The following is a 26,276-nucleotide window of genomic DNA, read 5'->3' on the forward strand; positions in this document are numbered from 1 at the left end:
TCTGTGATCTTCCTTCCCAAAAAACCCTATAATCCTAGCCTAATCACGAGAAAATTCCCAAATTGAGGGACATTCCACAAAAACCTGCCCAGTACTCTTCAAAATTGTCAAGATCACCAAAAACAAGGAGGAAAGTCTTCTTGTCATAGCCATAAGGAGCCTGAGATGACTGGTAACTAAAGGTGATGTGACGTCTTGATGAGATCCCAGAACAGGAAAGGGATATCGGATAAAAACTACGGAAATATGAATAAAGTATTGACTTCAGCTAATACTGCATCTATACTGGTTCATTAATTATAACAGTATTATATTAACGGTGGATGTTACTAATGTGGGAAATTAAGTATATGGAAATTCCTTATACGAAGTTCTCAAATTTTCTATAAATCATAGCTTTAAAAAATAAATCTATTATTAAAGTAAAAACAAAAGAACTTCCAATAGCTCTCTCAGTCCCAATCCATCAAGTCTAAAGTTGTCTGTCTTGCTTCAGGGATCTTCAATAACACAGTCCACACCAGCTATTTTGATGTCTAAGAAGGAGCTACATTTGCTGAGTACTTAGCACTGTGCTAAGTGGTTTTTTTTTTTAAGGTTTTATTTATTTATTTGACAGAGAGAGAGCACAAGTAGGCAGAGTGGCAGGCAGAGAGAGGGAGAAGCAGGCTCCCACGGAGCAGGGAGCCCGATGTGGGACTCGATCCCAGAATCCTGGGATCATGTCCTGAGCCGAAGGCACACACTTAACCATCTGAACCACCCAGGTGTCCTGTGCTAAGTGGTTTTGAACTCAGGCAGTCCAACCCCAAAGAATGCACATGAAAACACTCTATTTTTTGTTTGTGTAAATATACAAATACCCCTTAGGTTGGGGCTTCTCACCACTCCCTGATCTACGATCTTCAGCATCCCCAGAGCCTTCACACATTGCTCTGTGCCTCACCTGCCATGGTTTCTTCTTTCCCCACCTGCCCAAATTCAACCTGACCCATGGGGCCCTGCCTAGCTCCTGGCTCTTCTCTGAAGCTCTCACTCTGGGCTATATTGATCAAATATTTCATTCTCCCACACGTCCTCCTGCACTAAATCCCTGTACTGTCACCCAGCATTTGATTTGCTCTTGTTTTGGGCTGCTTTGCTTTTGTTTCACAGTGTATCAACGCCAGCTCCATACAAGTGCTAGCTTAATGGTCAATTCCTCCAAATTTCTGGGATACTTCTGATTTCACATGTCGAATAATCTGAGTTGTCATCTCTGTACTTCTCAGCTCAATTTTTGGATGAGGGAAAATACGGTTACCACCCAATACCATTCTTGGAGCATCCCCCACATGAAGCCACAGAATTCTGAATTTATGGCATCTCAGTAAATAACTCCCTAGCACCATTCTATTATACAGCAGGTACGACGTACTGAACACTGACTACGTTCCAGGCATTAAGATAACTACTTTATACCCATGATCACAGAGAATCCTCACAAATGCCTTACGGCGGTGCTGTCCTATTATTCCTAAGGAGAACACCACGGCTGGGTACCTTGCTCAAGATCACACAGCTAAGAAGTCGTCTGACTCCAAAGCCCATGCTCTGAAGCACTGTGTGGGGGATTTCCACAGGAAAGTCTTACCCAGCACAGGAGGAAATCAAGCTAGTGCAATGTACTAGCTAAATTCTGATTACACAGCTCAGAAGCAGTGAACACCCAGCTGCATCATAATCCCAAAGGTAACACCTGCTAGTAAATAAGCAGATGGGAATAGCACTTCACATACAAAAGGAAATTATTCCAGGCTGCAGCAATTTCTGGGAAAAGAACACTCACAGGGTGAGGGTGATACAGGGAGGAAACGCAGCCGGCCATCAGGATGCCCTCCCTGCAGCCTCCACCCTGAGCACAGGCCTAGATGGTCTCTGGTGAGGATTCATCTGGATTTGCAGTCACGAAATATTCTGCCGGTAAGGTTGGTTTCTGCTTCACGGTGGGAGCCCTGTTCTCCTGGGAGCCTGCATTTCAGAAACTGCTGGATTACCTAGCATCTTTTCTCAGCTTCTCCTCCATCAGTTCCCATTTGATTGTAAACACACAGCACAAAGATGTGTTCTCCCTGCTCCCGCTTCTTTCCACCTCCTACTCCCCTTCTTTGTGCTAGAAACCGGCAGTGGTGGTACTGAGCCCGGGAAACAAGAAACTCAAGAGTTTCAATAAATGCATAGAGTGCTTAATTTGTAGTTTACCTAAAAGTCCATTTCCTGCTGTGGCAAGTGGTAGTTACTTAAAGCTACACACTGTAACCCCGTCATTAGTTGTCCCAAACGATCTTTCTCTTTAATTGGCTTCCACGACCTATTTTTTTTATACCATGTTAGTTTGTTAATCAGGATTATTACGTGGCACAAAGCACAGGATGCCTTGGCACAGACACTCCCGGCAGGAGGGGGTGGGGGGCAGCAGGACGGCTGTTCCAGCAGCTCTGCTACTTTCCACTTGTAAGGTGTCCTGACACTGGATTGCCTTTCTGAGGCAGGGTAACAGCTCTTCACTATTCCTCCAAACGTAAAAGGCACGGTCAGCATCGGTCAGCTAGGCTCCTGATAATAGAAACAGCCCAGGCGCAAAGCCGGTTAATCTGATTCTCACAAAGCAAAGAGTCCTAGGATTATAATAATTCGGCCAGGAAATTTCCTCCTTGGAACTTACATGACGCTTTTGCCCTGAAGTGCGTGCCTGCCTTCTCTATAGGATGTAAAACCAACCTGGGGACTTCTCCTCCTCCTTCTGAAAGAGTGACTCCTGAGACACACCTCTGGGCTGAGATGACTCACTGAGGCAACACCCATCCGAGACCTCTCCTAGCCTTTTTCTGACACAGTAGTTTTACTGGGGACAGTCATTTGCTCGGAGTCCCACCTCCTCTCCCTCACAGGCTCCCTGACTCCCAGGCCAGCTTTCCTGCCACGTGCTTCTCTTCCCCGAGACAGCAGAAAGGGACTAAGAATACAGGTCTCGCCTCCAAGGTGACACAGAGGCCCAAGTCAGCAGCGTGTCAGCAGGGCTGGTCACTAACCTGTACGAGCAGGCATGTCCCATGCATGACAAAATTCCCTTCTGAGATTTGATGGAGACTTTTAAGGTCATCCGGGGATCTTGCACTGTCCCTGCACTAGAAATTCCACTTAGAAATGGATCAAGTCAAGCAGTTGGGCAGTGGCTTCAGTCCGAACCCCGCTGGCAGAAAACCACATCTTCACCAGCTGCTGGAGCGTCCCCGCCATGCTGATCTCGAGACTGGGAGGGACCGTGGTCCCACTGGAGCATTTAGGAATGCGAACTTAGAGACAGGATCACCGTGTATTAGCATCTGGGCCTAAAGTCCTGGGACAGGGTTTAGCGTAGGCGTGGGGCCACTATTGCCTTCTACGCCCCCAGTTCCAAATCCAGACACTTTAGAGGGGTTAAAAAAAAAAAAAAAGGAAGAACCAAGTTGTAGGTCAAAGTGTCCCTGTGAGGTACACACCGAAGTCTGGTACCAGCACAGGAAGCTCCCAGCTGTCTTTGCCTTGTCTTTCTGGTGGCTTCTACTCACTGCTTAGGATACTCTGGGAAATACCAACTAGTTAAAAATAGCGTTTTAAACAAACTAAGGAAAATGATGAATATGGGCATGGTACTTGGCAATTTATAAAAGGTATTCAAATATAATATCTCCCTTGAGCCCATCAACTTTGAATCATCCTCACCTACAATGGTGAAAACCGAGCTTCAGAGATGCTAAGGGACTTGCCCCACGAGTGAGGAGCTGGAGCAGGCTCCTGCTGTGGAGAGAGCCGACTGTGCACAGCCCTGCCCACCTGTGCAGCCAGTGACTTCGCCTCAGTCATTTGAAACAGGCCATGGGGGGTTGGGGTGGGTGGCATTGACACCATGGAAACTGGCAGAGTTTACGCCTCAGGACCTTGCCCTGTTCCCCTCCCAGAGGTGCTGGCTAAGCCACCAGCACACCACTGTGTTGAAGTTACAACGCTAATAAACAGCAAAATGAGCCTCTTAGTTCAGGAAAATTCTAAATTTCAGAAATAAGAATTCGAACCCCTTTTCAAAAGGCACTCCCACTCCTGCTCTGTGAATAAACACACCAACTCGCCTTCTCCTGGATCTCTCCGGTGTCTGCACGCCCAGTGGGAGACAAAAGCACACGGTTTGAGTTCCCAGCATCCAACATGCAGAATCAGGCATGATTTTACAAATGCTAGCACTCCTCTCTCAGGACCTGAGCTCCTCCCAGACCTGAGGTCCTGGTCCATTCAAGCTTTCTGTGGGACATGACCTTGCCTGGTGCTACCTTTGCAAGAAAAGGCAAACAGGCATCATAACCTATACTTGGCACCTGGCCAGGCGTTCTCCTAGTCATCCAGGTGCAGCATAACTGGGTGGTTTGATCATTCTCTTATTTAACTTCAGGGGCTCACCTCCCTGAGTGGGAGAGAAGAGAGTATCTCTTGAAGATAAAGAACGCTTAGACTTAGTGAAGTCTATCACTGGGAACGAAAAAAATATGTTTGAAATCCAACATGGGATTGGGGGAGAGGGAACAGAGAAACATTAAAACTACGCCTCCGTGAAAACTAAATGCAACCTTCCAATCCTTGGGACATAATTTCTCATCAACAGAGTCAACAAACATTGACCAAGTGAGTGCCGCCGTGCGTGCTGTGTCATTCAGGCTCCGTGGGGACTCCAGAGACACACTGGCCATGCTATCCCTGCCTCTGGAAGGGGCATCCCAGGGACGTGAACAGCCCATGGGAGACCCTACCTGGGGAGTTGATCAACACAGACAGAAAACCACTGAGGACCTTTCCTGGGAGGTGAGGAGTATAAGACAGGCGCAGACACTATGGAGGACTTCTGAAGAGAAAAGCAAACAGTGAGCCAGGACAAAGGGGTGGAGAAAGTTCCTCTAGGGAGAAGAGAGTGGGATTTGACCCTGTGGGGCAGGCTGCAGGTCAAAGGGTGACAGGGAGGATAGTTCAGAGAGCATGGGCACCCTGAGCCCCTAGGGCCTGAAGGGGGCAGAGCCCAGGATATGTCTGGGGGGTGATGGTAAGTCAGCTGTCATCTTCTGAAACAGAGGCTTCGTGGACAAGGGCAACAGAAGGGGGAAAGAGGCAGCATTTTTCGTGTGACACTCCTGTATACCCCAGGTCCTGCCCTCACAGAGCTTACAGTTTAGTAGGGTAGATGGACGGAGGTGGAGGGAGGTGGAGAGAAGGAGAGAGTTAGTGAATGAGAACGAATGAATATGAGTACAAGGTAGAGAACAGATCACATGCCGCAGGAAAACTGTGAAATGGGGAAAGAGAAACCAGAAAAAAGGCTTCGAGAAGGAAGCACCCTTTTCAGCTGTGCCTCAACGGAAGGATAGGATTTAAATGAATGGGAAGGAAGGGGACGGCCGCTTAGACAATGAAGGGTGGGATGGGGTGTGTAGGGACCATCAGGAAATCTGGTTTAGCTGAAGCACAGAGGAAGTGAAGGGCATCACGGAATAGAAGACAGTGAAAGAGGTTTACCCCCGTGCCTCCTCCAAGGACAGACCCAGGAGCAAACTTTAAACTTATTTCCCCCCAGGGGAGGTCTTGAGAGGAGTGACAGAGTCAGTCTAGTCTAGCTTATCTCTTAGGAGCTGAGACAGGACTATTTTTCAGCTCACAGTGTAGGCAAATTGCGAGCCCTCTGCTCTCACGTGATGGTGTGTGGGAGGGGTCACCCCCAGCGGTAAGCCAGTCACTCTGTGTTCCAGCCAGACAGACTTGGTGCAAATCCTGGCTGTACCCCTCTTAGCTCTGTGATCCTGAAACAAGTTACCATGCTTCCCTAAGCCTCAATTCCCTCTTCTGTAAAATGGGGATAAATCCTACTTTGATACTTGGGAGGATACATGAGTTAATGCATGTAAAGTGCTCAGCACCTTTCCTGAGAGCCTGAGTGAGTGTTCCAGAAACCGAAGCCATTACTCTTTCCGTGGTGCTTCAGTGCAGGAATAGGGTGGCACACGTTTAAGGTCCTTGATCATAAATACCCAGGCGCTCTACCTCAAACTCAAATACGTTGAATTTCTAGTCATGGTGTCTTCTGCGACTATTGACAATGGACACCTGCTTTTCTGCTCTGTGATACCCAGTAAATGGTCAATTCATCCAATGAACCTTACAGCGTTCAGTGTACCATTCCAGCTTATCCCACTGGGCTGTAAACAGGTTTTATTTTAATAGCTTTATTAAATTCACATACCATACAATTTACCTATTTAAAGTGTATGGTTCCGTGACTTTGGGTATTTTCACAGAGTTGCATGACCATCATCACAATCTAATTTTGGAACATTTTCATCACCCCGAAAAGAAACCTCATACCCATTAGCAGCCACTCCTCGGTCCTTCCCCTGTTCAGCACTTGGCAACCACCAATCTATTTTCTGTCTCTATAGTGTTTAGCCAGCAGGTTTGACTAGCGTCTGTTAGTCTCAGCTTTTCAATGTTTGCTCAGCAATCAAAGGGAACCACTGTATATACACAAGCAGATAGGAACCACCCAAACCCTCTCCACATCTCGCACCTTATTAATGCATGAAATCCTCCCCACTAAGGTATATATTTGTTTTTCACCAGTACATCCCCACCCTAAAAAAATACCCTCATTATCCTTTCATCTCTGTTGCCTTCCTGGGAAAGAGATCATAAAATAGAAAAAAAAAAATGGATCAAGACACCATCAGACTCCATTCCTGGCTCATGTGGGAGCTTTCGCGATCACCACTTAGCTAGAGGTGTGTCAACTCTAGTGCCAGCCCAGAGATTTGTCAGAAAATTAGAAACAATGGGACATGCCTGTAAGTGATCGATCCCCTCACCAAGCTGGGTATTGGGGGGCACTGACAGAATAGTCGGGAGGAATGCAGGCAGTCTGTATCTTCAAACAGTGTGGGCTTGGGACTCAACCGTTTGAATGCTTTGCCACACAGCAACCAGAATGATCGTTTAGGACAAAATTCGAGCACATCATTCCACTCACCAAGCTCTCCAAGCACTTTTACTGCATGACCTAGGATGCCCCCAGTGGTCCCAGAGCCCTGCCTACCTCTCCAGTCTTCCCAGGAGCTCTCCCTCCAGGCCCCAGGCTCCAGTTCTCGCAAGATCTCCACGTGCCCTCTTCACTTCCCCACGAGGCTTGTCCCCCAGCCATTTGTGAGGCTGGCTGCCTCTCCTTCTGGTCTCACCTGAAAGCAGCTTACATGCATCTCTCAGAGCGTTTTCCCCAACCCATCTAAGGAAAGGCAGTCTCCGTGCTTCCCCACTATCCCATCTCTGTTTACTTTCTTTATACTTACAATCTAAACATTCTTTCTTTCTGCACTCTCCACCACAAGCTTACTGCTGCTATGTCCCCAGGGTCTCACCCAGTCCTGGCACAAGGTCTGTGCCCCAGAAATGTGTGTTCAATACACGCATTCAGTGAACACAAGTCTGGTTTTCTTTCTAAGCAACAGCCTCCAGGGAAACTGGAGCGGGCTGAATATCTTAGGTTCACAACAGTGTCTATCCATTAGGTAATTCTGATGATGTCAATAAACAACGAATGACATAAGAGACAACGCTTGCTCAAGTCTCTGACTCAGAAAACAAACCAAAGCTGAAGGCATGAGCTTACTGACGGACCAGTCTCAGATCAAGGCTGGCTCAGTTTCTCTCGGATTGAGAACCACACAACAAAGCACGCTTTCCAGTTGAGCTGACCCACGCGGAAGAGCCAAGGTGGCACCAGAACCTTGGAAACGCGAACTACAGTGTCCCTGGGGCACGATGATGCATAAGGGCAGGCAGGCACCACTACGGGTGGGTGGCCCACTTCGTCCCGTGAGAATCCTGAACACATGGGGCTTCGGGCCTGAAGCACTTTAAAAACCATGCTTTTACCAGGTAGGTCTACATGTTCTGGCACCAAGTCTTCATTAGACGTCTCATTTCACTGCACAGCAGAGAGAGGAAGTGGAGTTGTTGGCTCGCTTGTCTGGGGGACGTGGGCATCATGAACCCAGCCGGAAGAACGCCTTGGTGAAGTTCTATCACCGGACAGTAGGAATTACTGGCCACGGGAAGCCACGCATGTGGTCCTGGAGTAGCTCGGCACGACCAAGGTTCATGGCCTCGCTCTGCTTCAGGCAAACTACAAAGTGATTGCCCAGCAGACATGGGTGGGCCTTCCCTGGTTCCTTAACTCATCTATCTCAGCTTTGGTTACTTGCCTGAGTCCTGAAACTAATCTGATCGCCTAACTCCACAACAACGAACATGTGGCCCCTGATTTTTCTCAGCCGGGAGGAATAGTAGTCATAGCAACAAGGGCAAACAATCACTGGGCTCTTGCTGTATGCCAGGCATTGTTTTTAATGCTCGACATTTATTAATTGAGTCCATTCTCATAACAGTCCTATGAAGTTGGTACTATTAACACCCTTATTTTCTGATGAGGAAATTGAGGCACAGGGAAGTTAAGTGACTTGCCTAAGGTCACACAATTGGTAAACCATAGAGCTGGATTTGAACTCAGGCAGCCTGGCTGCAGAGCTCCCCCTCATAAACACAACTTGCTTTTCAGGTAAACCTAAAAATCCTGAAGGCTTAGGGGATAATTTTTCAAAGCCACCAAGACGAATGGTAATTGCACCAACAAGGGACAAATGAGAGAGAAAAGGACACATCCAGGGAAGGGCTTCACAAGTTCAGCCTCTGAACCTGTCTCTACCAGAAATTCCAGCCGAGGGCAGTTCGACACTGCCTCCATTCATTACAGATCTCATTCTCTTACCACCTACATTTTCCTCTTACTTTCTTGGAGATGGATCTTAGGCCATTCCCTTTGGTTCTAAGCTGTGCACCTGCCCTGCTACTTAAAAAAACAGAAAAACAAAAAACGAAACTCTACAGATCAGTTGACCTTCAACTCACTTCACAGACTACCTACGGCATGTCAAGAGCCACATCTGAAGTTATTACAAATACAATCTCATTTATATTAATCCTGACAATAAAATATGGAGATGGTCACATGGTTTTTCTCCCATGTTTTTATTTTTATCAAAGTTTAAGAAACTCAATAGGTCTATATGTGTAAAAAATGAATATGCTTACAATGCATGATGGCAATTGCCCACTCCACTCCTCCTGCCAGTCCATAGGCAGATGTGTTCAACGTTTGGTGCTTTTCTGGCCTTTGGTGCTATGTTTCTTTCTTTCTTTTTTTTTTTTTAAGATTTATTCATTTGACAGAGATAGAGACAGCCAGTGAGAGAGGGAACACAAGCAGGGGGAGTGGGAGAGGAAGAAGCAGACTCCCAGCATAGGCGCCTGATGTGGGGCTCGATCCCAGAACGCCGGGATCACACCCTGAGCCGAAGGCAGAGGCTTAATGACTGAGCCACCCAGGCACCCCGTCTGGTGCTATGTTTCTTAACACTGTGCTTACTCCTGCTAGGTCATTACTTGTTTAACATTCTGCTCTTCCCAGTACGGCAATACCACAATTTTCAGTTAAATCTGTGGGCAGTGTTTAAGAATGCAATGATCGGTCTCCTAAACTCTGGGGTGCAGCCTATGAATAGATTCCCTTTCTTGTACAATATTTTTCATCTTCCGGACTTCATCATTTCCTTTTCTCCTGCTTGCCTTTCTGATAAACAATCTGAAATGGTTATTATGGTTTTTTTATCACTTTTTATTGTAGATCTAGCGATAATTCTTCCCAATGCTCAAACTTATCCGATAACTTACCAAACCTCCCTAGAGAGAAAAGTGGGTGCTCTCAGTATGATTTTCACTGGGAAAAAAAGGGGGGGGATCTCAGACAAGGTAAGAGCTTGGCTCTCGGTGCTCTGGGAAGTGGCAGAGACGTGGCACCTCTGATACCAATCCTAGCGTCCAGCCCCTGGCAGCACCCGGCCTCTGAGTAGAGAAGATGGGCAGGCTACAGGCCTCAGAGCTCTGGAGGGGCTGCTCCGCTACAGGACGAAGAGGGCAGCGCCCTGGAGGGAAGCAACGCACGGACTCTGTAAAGGACGGGCCTTCGCGTCTCATCTCCAAACACTGCGCAGTCGTTCTGCATGGTCCTGGCCCCCGGCCCCTGACAGTCTGCAGCTGCTGCTCTCTGTCCGACCTTGTTGGCTTGATTCATGTTTAGTATCTGCCTTCTCTGCCTACTTATTATGCAAAACCACAGTATTCGTGCTGCCGCCCTGTGGTTGTGTGGCTTTCCCGGCCGGCATGGCCTTTCCCTGAGGGTGTCTCCCTCGTACCAGCTCCTTCCGATGGCAAGATGCCACTCTTGGCCTCTTGTTTCAAGAGTCCAAGCTCATGCAGAGTCCTGCTGTGCACGGCTGGGATACTTCTCACTCAAGAGAGGAGTGATGGCAGACAGGCCTCGGACCCAGAGTGGCCATGCCTTCCATGTTGCACTGGAGGCTTGCTAGGACAGCTCAGGCCTCAGACATTCCCGGGTGAGGGGTGCCATCTCTCCAAAGCCCCTAAATTACAATAGTTCTGGAAATGCTCTGATAGGTCAAAAATGAATCCTATTTATAGCACACGGTTCCCAACAGATGGAGGGGAGGAGCTTCTGCACGGAGGGTGGGGTGACACGATGCAGGACAGACTGCCCAAGCCCTGAACTTGTCCTTGGCTCCCTGGCTGAGGTACAAGAGCCAGGAGACCCAGTAAGCATGGCGACAGGAAGTGGTGATGCAGAAACACAGGAAAAAAGTCTTCTAAATGAAAAAGTAGTTCCAGAAATACCCGGCTTAGAAGCTGATGAGGCCTGAATGGGGGGTTTCCTTTGGCTTTTCTGAACTTCATCCAAGCAGCATTTTACTCAGCTCAGCAGCTAGGTCAGCTCTCAGTTGTATCAAGCACCCAAAAAGAGAACACCGAATTCTGGCCAACTTCTGTTTAGGACAAAATGATCACTGAAAGGTTCTACAGTGATTTTGCCAAAACTTCTCCAGGGTTGCTAGAGGGGAGGGGGTGGGGGGATGGGGTCACTGGGTGATGGGCATTCAGGAGGGCACATGATGTGATGAGCTCCGAGTGCGAGACACAACTGATGAATCACTGACCTCTACCTCTGTGAAACTAGGAATACACTCCATGTTAATTGAATCAAATTTTTAAAAATTAAAAGATTAAAAACAAAACAAAAAACGTCTCCAATTGCAAGGGAAGAAACCCAATTTAACCAAAACATACCCATTAAGCTGTACTGTGAGAGTACCCAGGAGAGAAACGTGGTTGCCCAGGAAAGCACCTCATTCTGTTTTCAGCCAATAAAACTTTAGTGTAGATGTTCTAAACCAATGGTTTTCAAACTTCAGTTTGACCCACTGAAACAAGAAATCAGTTCATGGCCAGCATATTTTAGAAACAGAAGAGAACAGAAAATAGAGTGAATGCACTGCTTCATGTGACTTTTATTTTAGTCATTTATATGCATATGTGCACAAGTCCTGGGTTGTGATGTGTGACGCTGGATTCCTTGCTGTGGGTAGGTGTGGGGAGTGCTGCATTAAGCCCCAGACCACAATCTGGAGGCCCTAAGGCTGAGGTCTGCCCACAGACATGTTTTGTTTGGCCTACACAAAGATTTTTTTGAAGAGAAAGTTGAATCAATTGCCAACATTTAAACATCTGGAGATTTTACATAAAAATTCCTATTTCTAGTCACTCTTGAAAATTGGAAGCTCTGGCCACTTGGCGCATGTCCCTTCGTGAGAACGAGGCTGGAGCCACAGAGTAGCTTCTCTCTTTTGAGGGCCACATCGTCCGGTCTGCCCCAATCGCCACTCATTTAGGTCACCTTCCCAGTTCTTGGAAGCATCTGTATGTACAACCCCCAGTTCTAACATCCTTAACTCGTCTTCAGCCACAGAGCCCTCTGTTTACCCTTCCTTGTGTCCACTGCTGTATTCAGTGGCCAACTAGAAGCTCCTGCCGAACTCAGCTCACTGTCTTTCCTCCGATAGAGGTCGTACTTCACTGCTTCTGTTTTGCCAATCTGACCACCTCTCTCTCTCTCATTTCCTCCTTAGCCACTTGTTGCACTCCTATTCATCCTTCAAAGCCTAGCCTGCCATGACCTCGCAGCAAGCAGAATTAACCACTCCCTGCACTGTGGTCCCATATTACTTTAACAGTTCTCTGTCGAATACATTTCACATTGTATCATAATGACTCCTTTACCTGTCTCGGCTCCTTGCTAAAATATGCGTGCATTCAGGTCAAGAACTGTATTTTGTTTCGATACCTAGATTGCTTATCTCTTATTGGGTTCTGAATACACATTTAAGTAAGTATAACCATCTCCTCCACCAATACATATCATTCATTCAGGTATTAGTTCATCGACATCACTGAGCACTTAGTACGGAGAAGACACTGTCCAATGATACCAGTTGAATCAAATACCACCCCTAACCATAAGAAACTTGCAGACCCCCTCAAGGCCAATCTTGAATACTCCCTCTTTCTTAAAAAAAATCCCGTTGAGACACTAACTCTTCCTTTGAACTCCCACAGAATATCGTTTATGCCCTTTCTACTGCCTCATGTCTCCTTGATTTGCATTCTCAGTCAACACCCCTTTCTACACTGGGTAATTCAATAACCCTACTGAAGGTAGGAACTTTTCATTGTCTCAGGCTACCCCCAAAATGCCTTGCAGAGAGTAGACCTCCCCAAATCTAGGAGGTGCTCATTAAGCCCACTGCTATGGTTCGTCGTTTAGGGACCTTCACACATGGCAGAACTTCTTGTGTTTTCTAGATAAGCGGATACAGCATAAGCAGAGTCCAGGCTAGCAGATACCATTCCCACCGTTGGCCCCCAAACTCTATTCCTCGATGGCTATCTAGACAGGGTTCCCATGAGTGGCAGAGAGAGAGCAGTCTAATAGACACTCATCCAGCCCACATGTTACTTACGGGACCCTCCATGGACCTGGGAACCCACAGCCCCTGCCGTTTTTCTGAGGGGTACTCAGCCTGCTCTTCCATTTCCCATCAGATGGTCCAGTATGGAATGACCTTGCTATCTTTTTCTACCATTCTGTTTTTCTTAATTTTTCTTAAACTTCTCTCTTCCCAGTGTCTCAAATAATGAACAACAACAGAAAGAGCACAGCTAGAACACAGACTGGGTATAGTGGTAGTCCAAGTATTAATAATATATTTTAGCTCCTCAAAGACTAAAAAGGGAGTTGTAGCCTTTGTGAGCCAAGATAATCTATGGAAACCATCTTTCGCCAAAGGATTAAAAAGAGCTCTGGGAACCCCAATACAAAGGCTCGCCTAACCCTTCGAGAATTAGGAATGATGCCGAGAGAGTGGCACACCTGTGCTCTGACCCCAAATTAGTGCTGCCTTCCCCAAGCCAGGCCGAGCCCCAGTCACTGCCGGAACGGGAGCTTTCGATCTTTGTCCCGCACCCGCCCTGCCCACCCGCTGCACACCCAGCGTCCTATGCTGACAGCAGTCTCTGGCCACTCAGATCTCACAGAAGGTCTGCTTTATTATGAACAGCAGCCTCCTTCTACACTGTGGGAGAGTCAGTGAAAATAATGCTCTTTGCTTTCCCTTTGACTTCTATGCTTTGTAAACAAGATAGAGATAGTCATATGGAATGGAGAGGCTACTTACATAAAAGTTCTCACGTACTGCTTAAAGGGCTGATCATTTTACCCACAGAAACCATGGATAGCCTAGACCATGTCGAAGTGTGGTCCCTGGGCCAAGAGCATCAATACCACCTGGAAGTTGCTAGAAATCCAAAACCTCAGGCCTTTCCTACTGAATCAGAAGCTCTGGCAGCAGGGGCCAGAAGTCTGTGTTTTAACGAGCATTCTAAGTGGTTCTGATGCTTGCTGATGTTTGAGGACCACTGCCCCAGACAGTAATTTCCCTGGAAGTACTCAGAAAGCCAGCATCTTCATGGTCAAGTCCAAGTATTCAAATAAGTCAGCCTGTTTGAATGCAATGGGGGTACAGACACTAGCCCCTTCTGCCCCCCACGGCACACTGGACCATAATAGCATTAATCAAGTCAGTGTGAACACAAATACAATGTTACAGAGAAAACAGGTCATGCATACAAATATTCACCCTCCCCAATGTTAACAAAATTTGCCCTTGAATACACAGCTCCTGCCAATTTGGGATAAACATACCTCTCAGTATGAGTCACCATCAGACCAACACACAATGAAATAGGAAGCTGGCTGGTTTCTACTGCCGTGTGGCCGGATCAGGCTGAACCACAATGTGGTTCAGCCTGATCCCCACCGCTCACCGATCACTGAACCTTCTGAAAAGTTCTCTGGCTCTCTAATGCTGGCTCAGGAAAACACTCGGCATTTTGACTTCAGCATACTAGAGGCAAACAATATCAGGACTCTCCTTCCTGCCCCCAAGGGCTGTGAATATGATGTCACGGGGGGGGGGGACCCCTCCTCAAAGTGTATCAGATGCCGGGATTTTCCTCTTGGTAGCATGAGTCTACGTGAGGATGTCTTTTCTGCGGGAATTGGGAAAAGTCAATTTGTTGTTCCATAAATGAGGGTTTCTGTGAGGCAGTACAGGTGGTTTCATCCTTTCTGGTCACCTGACCAGGTAATCAGAGAGGCAAGAGGTAGGGCCACCTCTCAAAGTCTGGGAGTAGCTGTCCCCCCCTCCAGCTTAGATCCGCTCTGTCTCCATGTTCTTGAGTTCACTCTCTCATCAAAAATTGCTCTCAAGAGCTCCAGGTAAATTTAAGTCAGTATTCCTTCTCTCGGATTTACTTACACATTCAGCCTTAACTCTTGTTGTACAAATGAAGTATTCTTTCATTTCTGGATAAACGTTTCATAGACATCAGTGAGTAGATGGCACAGGAAAAGGGATTTTTTTAAATGTGAAATTCTTTCCCTTAGCTTTGGAAATCCCATTATCCAGACAGCCCTACTGTAGTGAAGGTAAGCTGGGTAGAGTCCTACTCCTGTTGAGAGGAGCACTTCCGTTTATAACATAGTAACATAGTAAGAGCTATTCACACTTGGATTTTTTTCCCCTCTCTAGAGGAACATGATAAAAACTGGAACTTCCCTCCCTCCAAAGTTGCGAAGTTCAGAACTGAGTTGTGCGTGTAAGTCACCAATCAGGACAATTTATTCTGAAACCTGTAGCACTATGGTGTCTCCTTTAACAGACAGCTTCTCTTTAGCCCTTCTTTAGGAAATGCCCTGGTCATTTGTGTCCCCTTGAAAAGCTTGGGGCTTTTCGAGTTAAGGAAAAAATGAAGAATGGAGACAAGCCCAGGAGTGGGTAGGGGCTAGGCGTTAAGCATTAATCTGGGAATCAGGGTTGGAAAATTAAATCTAGGAGAGGCTGTTAGACACTAAAAAGGGGCCTGAGGGGTGCCTCAGACATGAGGAATCACGACACCGCAGAGCGAGATCTACTGTCCCCAGACCTCCCCAAAGATGGAACAGAAACGGGCTTCAGTGACATTAGACAGTGTGCGTGCACCTGAGTGGGGAGTGTCTGCAGCTGTGCGTGTGTTGGGAGGGGCGGGATTGAGGGAGGCCGATCCCTTGAGAGGCTGCAACACTTCACACCTGGAAAGGCTGTTCTACAAGACTGGATATGAAGTCAACAAACACTTGCAGAGAGAGCGCTTTCTTAAGTTGCACCGGTGACTCAACTGCTGTTTAATTTCTCTGGTGTTTACTTAGGAGGACGGAGTAATTCTAGAAGAATTTACAGAAGGGATGGGCCTTTGGGAAGCATTATAAGGAAGCTGAACTTGAGTTAGGTCTTTGACAAACGCAGAAAAGGGGAATACAGGTATTGCCGGCGAGGGTAGGAGGGGCAGCGTGACTGAGGCTGGAGAGAGGAAATACCCTCCACAGATGATTCAAATAGGATAAATGTGGGGCAAGGGGAGAAGTACAATTACCACGGATTTGGGAGCCAGGTAGGTGTGGGTAGAAAAACAGCTCCTCTACTTTCCAGCTTAGCGATCTCTGACCAGTTTCTAAATTCCTCTGAGCCGCCTCTTCCAACACCACTGACCTTGCTGGGTCAAAGATTAGAGACAAGGCATGTAAAGCTCTCAACACAAAGGCTGTCACTTAGCATGTGTTCAATAACTGGCATAACATTAAAAATAAAAATAAAACAAGATGGGCTTAGATGGGGTGGGAAGGAGGTAAGCTCAGGACTTAAGGAATCCTCGATGATCAGCAGGAAGCCTTGAACTTTACCTTGTCACTCATCAAGGTTTTGGAGCTGGAAATATGATGACATCAGTGTCCTAAGAGGATTACTTTGGTGCCAGTCTGTAGGACACGTTTGAGACACAATACACCACTGTTCTCAGAAGCTACCAAGAAACCAGATTGCCGTGTGCGTGTGATTCACCTGACTATCGGGTGGAGAGTGAATGTCTCTCCCTTGAGCGTGGACTGGAACGAGTTTCATTGGATCCCACTCGCCCTTAAAAGCAAGCTGGGCCATCCAACAGTCTCAAAAAGCTTCCAGGACACACAGCAAAACCAAACAAGAAAGGGTGTGCCCAAATGTAAAATCCTCTTTACCTTAATGTGTCTCCCTCACAGCTAAATTCTTACTCTTTCACGTGGTTTCCAAACCGTAGGTATCCCTCATTATTTAAATTAGATGAGTGCTCACATCACTTAACCTCTACTATTTATTCTTGTTTTCTCTAACAAAAACAGTAAATCCCTCTTGTACTTTAAAAGCCTGCACTAGAATGCACACATAAGTTAGACAATTATAACTCTTAAATGATCAGAGTGGGCCTCTGGAGTTTAGGTTAATCATAGCAAATTCAGGAAGACAGATATTGACTGATAAACCCACAACAGTCTCTCCTACTTCTCTGTTACAGGATACAGCAAGGGTAAGATGTCCTTGAACACACCACAGAAATAACCGTTTCATCAAGATTCCTGGATCAATAAGTGTCTGCGACTGCAAGGGGATGGGCGACCGGTGAGGAGAAGGAAAGATCGTGAGGGTCAGAGTATGTCCACAAATGCCACTCCACACTGCCAGAGGTGTGAGCCACCAGCAAGCTTGCTCTCCGGTCAGGGCCAACTCCAAAGCAGACAGATACAAGCCAGACAAAAGGATGCCCCAAACCAGTGTAAGCTAAGCCGTGTCTAAGTGGTGAGCACAACAGGGAACCTACGTCCCTCCTTCGCAAGGCCTCCCACCTTCCTCGCGAGGGAGGCTACCACGATCCGAGCCTGCTCAAGGGTGATTTGTGTCAGCTCCGGGAGGACGCAGTTAGGCATCTCTGGGAGCAAGAAGAAATGGAGAGGCCCAGAAGAGTCTCGGGATTGAGAAGACACAGGTTCAGGTCCCAGCTCCGAGCACAAGCCAACCTGTTTCAACTGCTGAGAATCTGTGATGAGCGGATACTACGTAAGTTGTGCACTGGAGAATTACAGATGGAGACACTTGCTGCTTCTGAGAGGCTCACCTTCTAGAGAGAGAGCCCGTGGACGTCAACACACTGTGGCAGGTGCAGTCACTGACCCATGCACACCATCTGATGGAACACAGAGGATGAACACTGGGTCCAATGAGCCACCGCGTGACCTTGAACGATTCACTTACCCTTTCTAAATCCCAATTTTCTCATGTCTAGGGCGAATGCCTGGACTACGTGCTTCCCTTGTGCCCCTATCACTTTAAAAGCTAGGATGGAATTCCTTTCTTTCCACAGAAGCTCTTGTGTACCTGCCCCAAATCCTGCCTACCTCTGTTGCTGGCTGAGGTTGGAGCAATCAGAGAGCTGGGAGGCCGCAGCATGGACTGGCACAGACCTCAAAATAAAAAAAGGAACAGCCTTTAATCAGTGGCTAAGATAACACTAGTATGTGACCTCTCGGGGGCCTGTGACAATGTTCCAGTTAGAGCGTGGCTACTGAGTTCTGAAGCAAATGTGAACCCAGGCAATCGGTCTGAGTTTTGAGGCATCTGCAATGACTTAGAAAGAGAGCTGCTCTTTGGGGAACACCAATCTGTGATCTACTCACCACACAGAGCAAGTCTGGGGCTTTCCTGGGCCCCACAGGAATGGAACCAAGAGGTGGCTTTTGTAATTCCCTTTCCCATCGCACATGAATTACTTATATCGGGGACACAAACTCAAATCCATTAGCAACGGAGATCAGGGCTGGGTTGTTCCAGTACAGCAGAAGGTACAAATGAAGAAAGTTGGCCTTCATTAAATGTCAGCATCTGTATCTGCTACTCTGAGGGTTTCCGAAACTATCCCCAAAAGAGAGGGCACATCATTAGAAGCATCTTCATTTGCACCCAAATATTTCACTCAATTACCACTTACTCCGTGAAAGACAAAAGCTCACGCACGTGATTATGAAAGATACACAGGAGCAGAATGGATGGAGCAGAACCACATTTCTCTTTGTCCTAAGGTGCAGCTTTAGCACTGTGAGCTGTCATGGTCCCATTTCTCCAGCCATCCATTAGTATAATACAACCAAACTGAGTTTCCAGCAACAAGGATCAGTTTGAGCTCAGCATGCTCACCTCAAAGTTATTCCCGTAGGGGCTTTAAGTGAAAAAAGATACAGATAAATCACTGAAACGGTTCAAGACAGCCCCCAAAGAGCAGACATCCGTGTTTATGGAGGAAGTTATGTCCCACAGTAAGAAAGTGTGGCAGAAAAAACCCAAGCTTAGCAAAGAGCAAAATAAAGGGTGGCTACTCCTCACATTATAAAATCATGTGGTGAAGGTCCTAAGACATATTATTAAAAGGGAAAAAAAATCAAGTCACAGAAAAATGATAGAACGATCCCATTTTTATATTCCTATCTTATTCTTGTCTAGAAAGACACACAATATTAACAATCTCACCTCTAGAGACGGGGGAAATTGAGGCCGACAGCGTAGGGACGAGAGGCTTTCACTTTTTGCTCTCTGTTATGTAGCATTTCACTCTAAGATATAATTTATATATTACTTGGGTAAGTAAAATCAAGGATTGCTGTGTTCTTTTACATGTTCCAGATAAACAAATAATTTAAACTATAATTCTGAAAGATTTAACCGGCATTTCAGGACCACGCCCAGTTCAAAATAAGGTACACCTGCACAGAGCGCCCCACCCTCTCCCTTTCGGCATTCTCCTTGCCGCTTGATTTGCCAGCTTTGACACACACTGCATCGTTTAAAAAGGTGTTTGGAGGGGTGATTAGGGATGCCGCTGAAATGCCAGGTGATCAAAACAGCTCGCTTCCCTTTTCAGACCATCCCAGCTAGGTTTGGGGCATGTCTCAGCGCAACCGAAACCTAGTAGAAGGACCCTTTCATTACACATCCTCATTAACTTACTGATGGGACCGAGGTAAGGAAGAGAATGAAGGCTAGGGTGGGGGCAGGAAGGCAACTCTCAAACACAACAAAAATTTCAAGATGCAATACCCACCAAAAGAGACGCATCCAGGAGCTCAGCTGTGCAAACACTCCAGAAATAGGATGTGTTTCAGACACCGTGGCTAAATTAAAGGTTCTTAATGACTTCACAATACGGAGGTTCTCGCCCCAAGAATATGTCTGCCTGGCTTTCGATTGATCATCCCCCATTAGGTGGCCGAGCCCTGCAGCACCATTGCAACTTCTTCAACCATGCACAGGGATCGATATTTATAATTACCTTTCTCCTTCACCATGGCAACCTGGTCCTCTGGCGAGCAGCGCCGAAGGAAAGATGAATAAAGTGTAGGAGTGGGAGCGCTCCTAGGCAGACAGATCCGCGGCTGCAGACGCTGAGAGGAAAAGCCCCCGGCATCCACTCGCGAAGTCCGGGGCTGCTGCTTTCTAAAATCCCGCCCCCAACCCGGGGGGCCGAGCTCCCGTGCCCGCCCCAAGATCGCCGCTGAGTGGCGGCCGCGCCCTGCTCGGGGGGACTCTGCCCTTGGGCCGAAACCACTCGCTACAGCTGCCTCTGTAACAAATGCAAAATTCCAGTGTCCTAATCTCTGGTCACTGACACCACTTTGCATTCCTCGCGCCGAGGCCGAGAAAACGGGCAGCAGAACGCTCCCTCCCGGAGTCTGATAAATGATTGCCAGAAGAGGGGGGCCGAGGAACAAACAAGGGACTGTTTCGATAAATAAAACTAGTCCATTGTTAGCTCATTAGTTTCCTATTATGACGGCTCCCAACTCTTATTCCAGCTACTTTCGGACACACTGAGTAAATAAAATTAGAAAAAGAGAAACAGTAGTAGAAAACATAGTAGAAAAAGAGAAGAACAATGCCAGTGACTCCAAGTTCATTTGCTTCAACTTTGGAGGCTCAATTACCATGAATAAAGATTGGGCTGGCGCTCACCTCCGCCCCCGCCCAACACGGTTTTCCTGAATGGGGGGAGAAGCCGGAGGGGACTGGGACAATGAGAGCCAGCCTGGGAAGACAATCTTTCAGGATTCAGTTCCTTCCAGAATCAAATTCAGGATCAAAGCAAAAATCTGACTTATCCAGTTAGGCAGGATTCCGAGCATCCACTTTTGCTCCGCTTCATTGGAGTTTTCTAGACAAGCCCCTCGGATATATATGTATGTAGGAAGGAACCCTAGCCACAAAGTGGGGGGCAAACAGCCACACCTGCACCACTCACCCCCCCCCTTAGCCTGGCGCAGCCGCAGTGGCTGACAAGGCTTTTGATTTCTGACCCACGGGGTCATAGGTCAGTCTCCAGGGAGCAGAGGACTTCTGGGTTTGCCAAGACCACGCCCACCCCGTTCCAGCACCTGTCTCCGGAACCCAGATCATTCCGCCGGCCACGCGTCAGGTTGCATACATCCACCGTGTGGGAGAAACGGGATGAGCAGGAGACAGACGCAGCCCCGCTCCGGCAGAGCAGCAGATGGCCAACACGTCTTTCCCAACCCGAACGCACAGCCAGTATTAGACTGTATTTACTGCAAATATTGTAACGTGTTGGGTCTAAGAAAACCAGGGTAACAGAGACGAATGAAGTCAATCAACCTGCCTCATCTTTGGGCTGTTGTTTACAGCCCGAATGAGGTTTAGCGGGGTGAGGAGGCCCTTCGCTGCTGGTTTGCTGATGGGTAACAGTAGCAGATCTCGAGCAGCTGTGACATTCCTACATCTGTGACTCAGGGCTTTACTATTAATAGCTTGAGTGTCTCAGCCTGTAAGGGCTAAGTCCCCTCCAACCCCTGAATCGTCTTTTCTACGAAACATACTTTGTCCACACTGCTCCCTGCCCCCACTGTAGCCCCACAGGTCAGGTTTTTCCTCAGTCAGCAGCCAGCTGGAATGTAAGTACTGAAGAGCCTGGAAACAGCTTTTTCAACCTCCATTCATTACATATGAGCCAAGCGTTAGCGCAACGGCACAAGTCCAGAGAGATGGGCAGGGCTCAAGAGTGAAAAGCCCTTTACATTCCCAGATTTTCATGCACTAAACCTGCACTCGTCTGCTTCTCCCACCCCTAATCACCCTCAGAGCTCATAAAGAGATGCTGACAAGCAAAATTAAGCTCAGAGAAGTGGGATGAGTTTGGTGCTGTGAGCCTAGCAGGTGAATTTAATTTATTATATTTTTGTGGCATAGGCTCTGAGGCACTTCTCTCCAAGGCTTTCGTATTATTCTGTTCAAAGCTAAGGGAGCAGGGCTCTCTCGTCTTTCTCCCTCCTTCCCTCTCTTCCTCTCGCCCAATTGGTACATGGCGGTAAAACCCCATTGGGTTTCTAGTCCAAATCCAATCCTACGTTAAATGTTCCAAGCACTCTAAATGCAATCAGTTCAATTTCTCTTTTAGTCAGCATGGCAATTTTTAATCCTGAGATTTATTAACCAAACTCGTCCCTTATTACGCTTCTGAACGCACCTGTATACCTGGGTGGATAAAGTGCGCAGAAACCCTGATTGAGAAAGGCTCTCCGGCAGCTCTAGAGACTAAGCTCGCAGAGTGACATTTGGTGCCTCTTCCTTTTCAGAGAAGCCTTTTCTATAGGAAAATACTACAGAGTGGTTCAGAGAGATTCCTCCCTCCTGCGTTTTCCATGGAAAGAATTTTCCTGCACCACAAAGTGAATGAGTCACCAGCATTTAGTTGCTAAATAACAGTCATATGGCTAAAGTCCCCCAACAATCAGACACTGGTACTTTAGGATAAAAGCATCCACTCGGCACTTTTAAGATAACCAAAGAGGGTATTACTAAAGTTATTTTTGGAATGTGGGAGAGTAAAACTAAATTGTTTTTGTCTCCTTGCCTCTGGCCGAATAGTTCAGAGCTTAGAGAACAGAACCAAAACGTTGATATTTTCTTTTCTTTTCTTTTCTTTTTTTACTTTACAGTGCAGCAAAATAAATCAAGAAAAATATGAAAAATGTAAGGTTCACAAGATGTCAGGACTCTTTATTCCTATTTTTAGAGATGATTTCCAAAGAACTTATCTCCATCTCATTCCACCCAAATAAGACTTCTTAATACAGACACCAGCCCAAGGTTTTATTTGTTGTTTTATTCATCCAAACTGACTCCCTGCCGCCTTCTTCATTCACTCACAAAATGAAGCCAGGGTTGTCCACAAGTGACCGAAGGACAGGAACCATTTTGTGGGTGAGAAAAGCTTTGCTTGCATACAGCCACTCCTGGCAAAAACTCGAGAGTACATCATTTCAATAGAAGCTATGCCAATGGGGAGGGAAATGTTGCAACCTGAACAAGCCACCTGGCACAGTCCACTTCCTCATTGTCCTCTTCCTTCCACAGATTGCCTACTGCTTGTGCACCTGTACCGCAGGAATTCCAGGACCCCTCCTTGACTTCAGGACCCCAGGTTTCTAGGTATCACACATCCCTCAATGCATTTGGACCCATTGGCAAAAGAACACGCAAAATCCTTTCTAGCAGAATTCTGCGGAAAGAAAATTCAAGAATGAGTTCCTTGTTTGCTTTCTATGTAATGTTTACATCAGTCACCCTCACTGCAGACATTTACAGGCATCTGCTGTGTGCCAGGTCCTACTGGGCTGGCGGTTCGAACACAAGAAGAGAGAAACCACTGCTCTGTAGCTGCTTAACATCTGGTGGAAGGGATGCATACACACGAATGTTCTTGATGAAATTAGGAAGGTGTTAAAGACAGAAGTAGGGTGCCCTGGGTTCCAGGCAGTGCTGAATCCCAAACTGGGAGCTGGGAGAGACTTCCAGGAGGAGTGAGAGGACAAGCAAGGGCTGCCATGTGAAGAAAGGGGGAAAGATCATTCATTCCAAGTGGAGGTAATGGGGAGCAAGAAGGTGTCAAGCAGCTCACGGCTCCTGGGGAAGAGGGAAAGGCTCAAGCTAAGGTCTGGGTGGCAGGTCACAGAGGGCTCCGAATGCCGCGCCAGGGAGCTAGGACCCTAGAACTGATATGGTTAGAGTCTCCAGCCTGAGCCACTATTTCTTTCCAAATTAAGTTCAGAAGACTTTGGCTTCATCCCAAAATCTGCCATGGTCCGTTTCCAACGCTAGTGCCTCCTCCCTCCAGTTAGGTGGGTTGGTGTATGCATGTCCAGGAACTGTTTATGTTTATTAGTTTATTTAAATATCTCCCTGATACATAGAATAAAATGATAGCCATGTACATCCCACGCACAGCATTTTAAGTAACTCCAACCATCTGGGATTGTAGTAATGGCTTCATGCCCACCACAAGGCTGTGAGTTCCATGAAGGCAAGTAGGGTTTCATGCTTTTCTAGACTCCCCCTGGGAGAGGGCAGACCTCCAGCGATGGAAATACGAGGGGTGCTTTAAATGCAGACACCTGGTTCCCACCCAAGACCTGATGATTCAGATTCTCCACAGAGCAGGCTGGAGCTGCAGCCAGCCCCCGAGGTGACTAAGGACCACTGGCCTAGCACCCTGGCCTGTAAAGCAGGAGGGGAATGCATATGAGATGTACAAACACAGCTACACACCATGCTGCCACATCTAAAAAGCAACCCCCCTCCACTGGCTAAAATAACAATTGTCCGACATTCACTGCGATCTTAATGGAAATTTATTGGAAGTGATGATTCCAGAGTTTCATACGGCCTGAGACAAATTCATAAATGTCTGAGCCCTCTTGATGCTACTCTCATGTCCTCAATGGAGAATTCCTAGGATTTTTTCCATATGAATCTCATGGAATCGATGCCCAGCAAAGTTCTTTTCCATGAATTCTTCAAGTAGAATTATTTCACATTTGTATGCAACACTTCCCCCACGGTCCTTCTCAGAAGCCAGTTTCTGAATTTAGACCTGAGCAATAGTTTGCAGCTTAAGAAAAATTACTAAGGTATATTTAAAGCTTCCTATAAATAATCCACTAAGGATAAAAACTGTAGAGTGAGCCTAAAACAAGCCATTTCCCTACATGTGTACTGGAACCTATTATCTGAATTCAAAGGATCTCTTGATACTGAAGAGTTTCACAGATTTTAGCCTAATTGGAGGCATGTGAGAAGTTCACCAGAAATACAGAAATAGCTCTGAATTTCTTTGGAAAAGGCCCTTTAAAAAGTTTATTATTAGCTTTATTTTTTTTTCTTTAATATTTTCTAGGCAGAAATATAGGTAGTGGGGAAAAACAACAGTCACTTTCTATCATCTGGAACTGGGATGGCTTCCCCAGCAACACTCCCTTTTTCTTGGTCCTTAGTGCGCTCTGGGCTTGACTAGAGTGCAGTGAAGGATTTACATGTCTATTTTTGCAAAATGCTTTGGGCTTTCTGAGGGAAGGGATCACACGTGAGTATCTGTATTCACATAGTGATAGGCACAAAGAAAGAATGCAATATTTGATGAATATTAACAATAAATGTTCCTAGATCATCAGAGCAAGTCAAAATGCTAGATAAGTATTAATTTTTTTTCATTTTTACAGTCAAATGGACTAATTTAAAAATCTAACTCAAATAAAATAAAAGTAAATTCGGTCTCATACGTAAATCAGTTTAGCAGTTGCTTGAAAGTATTTGCCAAATTCAAACCCATAGTTCACCTTGGAGAGAGAGCAAGCTGAAAAGAAACGTAAACAGGTAGTGGTTTTAACTAACCCTCAGAACTACTTTTGTCACCATTTACAGAATGTTTATAATGTGCCAGCCACCATTCTAGTCTGTTTACATTTATCACCTCATTTAATCCCCATACCAACTGGATGAGATAATATTATTACACTTCACACACGAGGAAAGAGATTTGTCAGAATCCCAAACCATGGGCCCTCCCTTTGCTCTGTTGGACCTTCCCTTTCACAGAGGTCATGAAAGAGCCTCTCCTTCCCTGTACCGCTCCCTCCCACGCACTTTTTGAGTCAAGATGCACTCAATGTACATTGACTTCTTTGGCATTTCCAAAAACCTGGCACAGTAGAAATGATGTTGCATTTCACCTTGTTTGTATAGAACAATCTTCTCTTGATACCTTATCCTTCATTAGTTCTTGGATTTCTTATGATAGGCCCTGCTAGGTAAACGGCATCGTAACTTTGGCCTGTTGGGCTCGTCCTTGGCTGGACAGGGGAGGATGGTATACCCAGATCCACGTAGCACGTTTTATTATTATTATTATTATTATTATTATTATTATTATTATTATTATTATTATGTTAGTCACCATACAGTACATCCCTGTTTTCTGACATAAAGTTCGATGATTCATTAGTTGCGTATAACACCCAGTGCACCATGCAATATGTGCCCTCCTTACTACCCATCACCAGTCTATCCCATTCCCCCACCCCCCTCCCCTATGAAGCCCTCAGTTTGTTTCTCATAGTCCATAGTCTCTCATGCTTCATTCCCCCTTCTGATTACCCCTCCCTTTCTTTATCTCTTTCTTCCCCTACCGAGCTTCCTATTTCTTATTTTTCATAGATGAGAGAAATCATATGATAATTGTCTTTCTCTGCTTGACTTATTTCACTTAGTATTATCTCCTCCAGTGCAATCCATGTTGCAGCAAATGTTGAGAACTTGTTCATTCTGATAGCTGAGGAATATTCCATTGTATACATGGACCACAACTTCTTAATCCAGTCATCTGTTGAAGGGCGGGCATCTCGGTTCCTTCCACGATTTAGCTTTTGTGGACAATGCTGCTATGAACATTGGGGTGCATATGGC

General features: G+C 46.5%; 1 protein-coding gene across 6 annotated transcripts in view; it reads right to left on the minus strand.

The window, feature by feature from the left end:
• The window catches only part of LOC117802758 (actin-binding LIM protein 1-like), a 193,520-nt gene that overhangs the window by 49,850 nt on the left and 117,394 nt on the right, over positions 1-26,276 (minus strand). The window contains exon 1 of one of the 6 annotated variants that reach the window (XM_034663325.1): positions 20,897-21,177. The exons of 4 other annotated variants lie outside the window; for them this stretch is intronic. In XM_034663325.1, coding sequence (XP_034519216.1) covers positions 20,897-20,918 — 22 coding nt within the window. In that variant the 5' untranslated portion in view covers positions 20,919-21,177. Of the gene's footprint in view, positions 1-19,797; positions 20,427-20,896; positions 21,178-26,276 lie in introns of those variants that run through there. One more of the 6 variants, XM_034663321.1, reaches the window with a different exon arrangement.

This window comes from Ailuropoda melanoleuca, chromosome 6 (genome assembly GCF_002007445.2).
Source record: "Ailuropoda melanoleuca isolate Jingjing chromosome 6, ASM200744v2, whole genome shotgun sequence".
Lineage (NCBI taxonomy): Eukaryota > Metazoa > Chordata > Mammalia > Carnivora > Ursidae > Ailuropoda > Ailuropoda melanoleuca.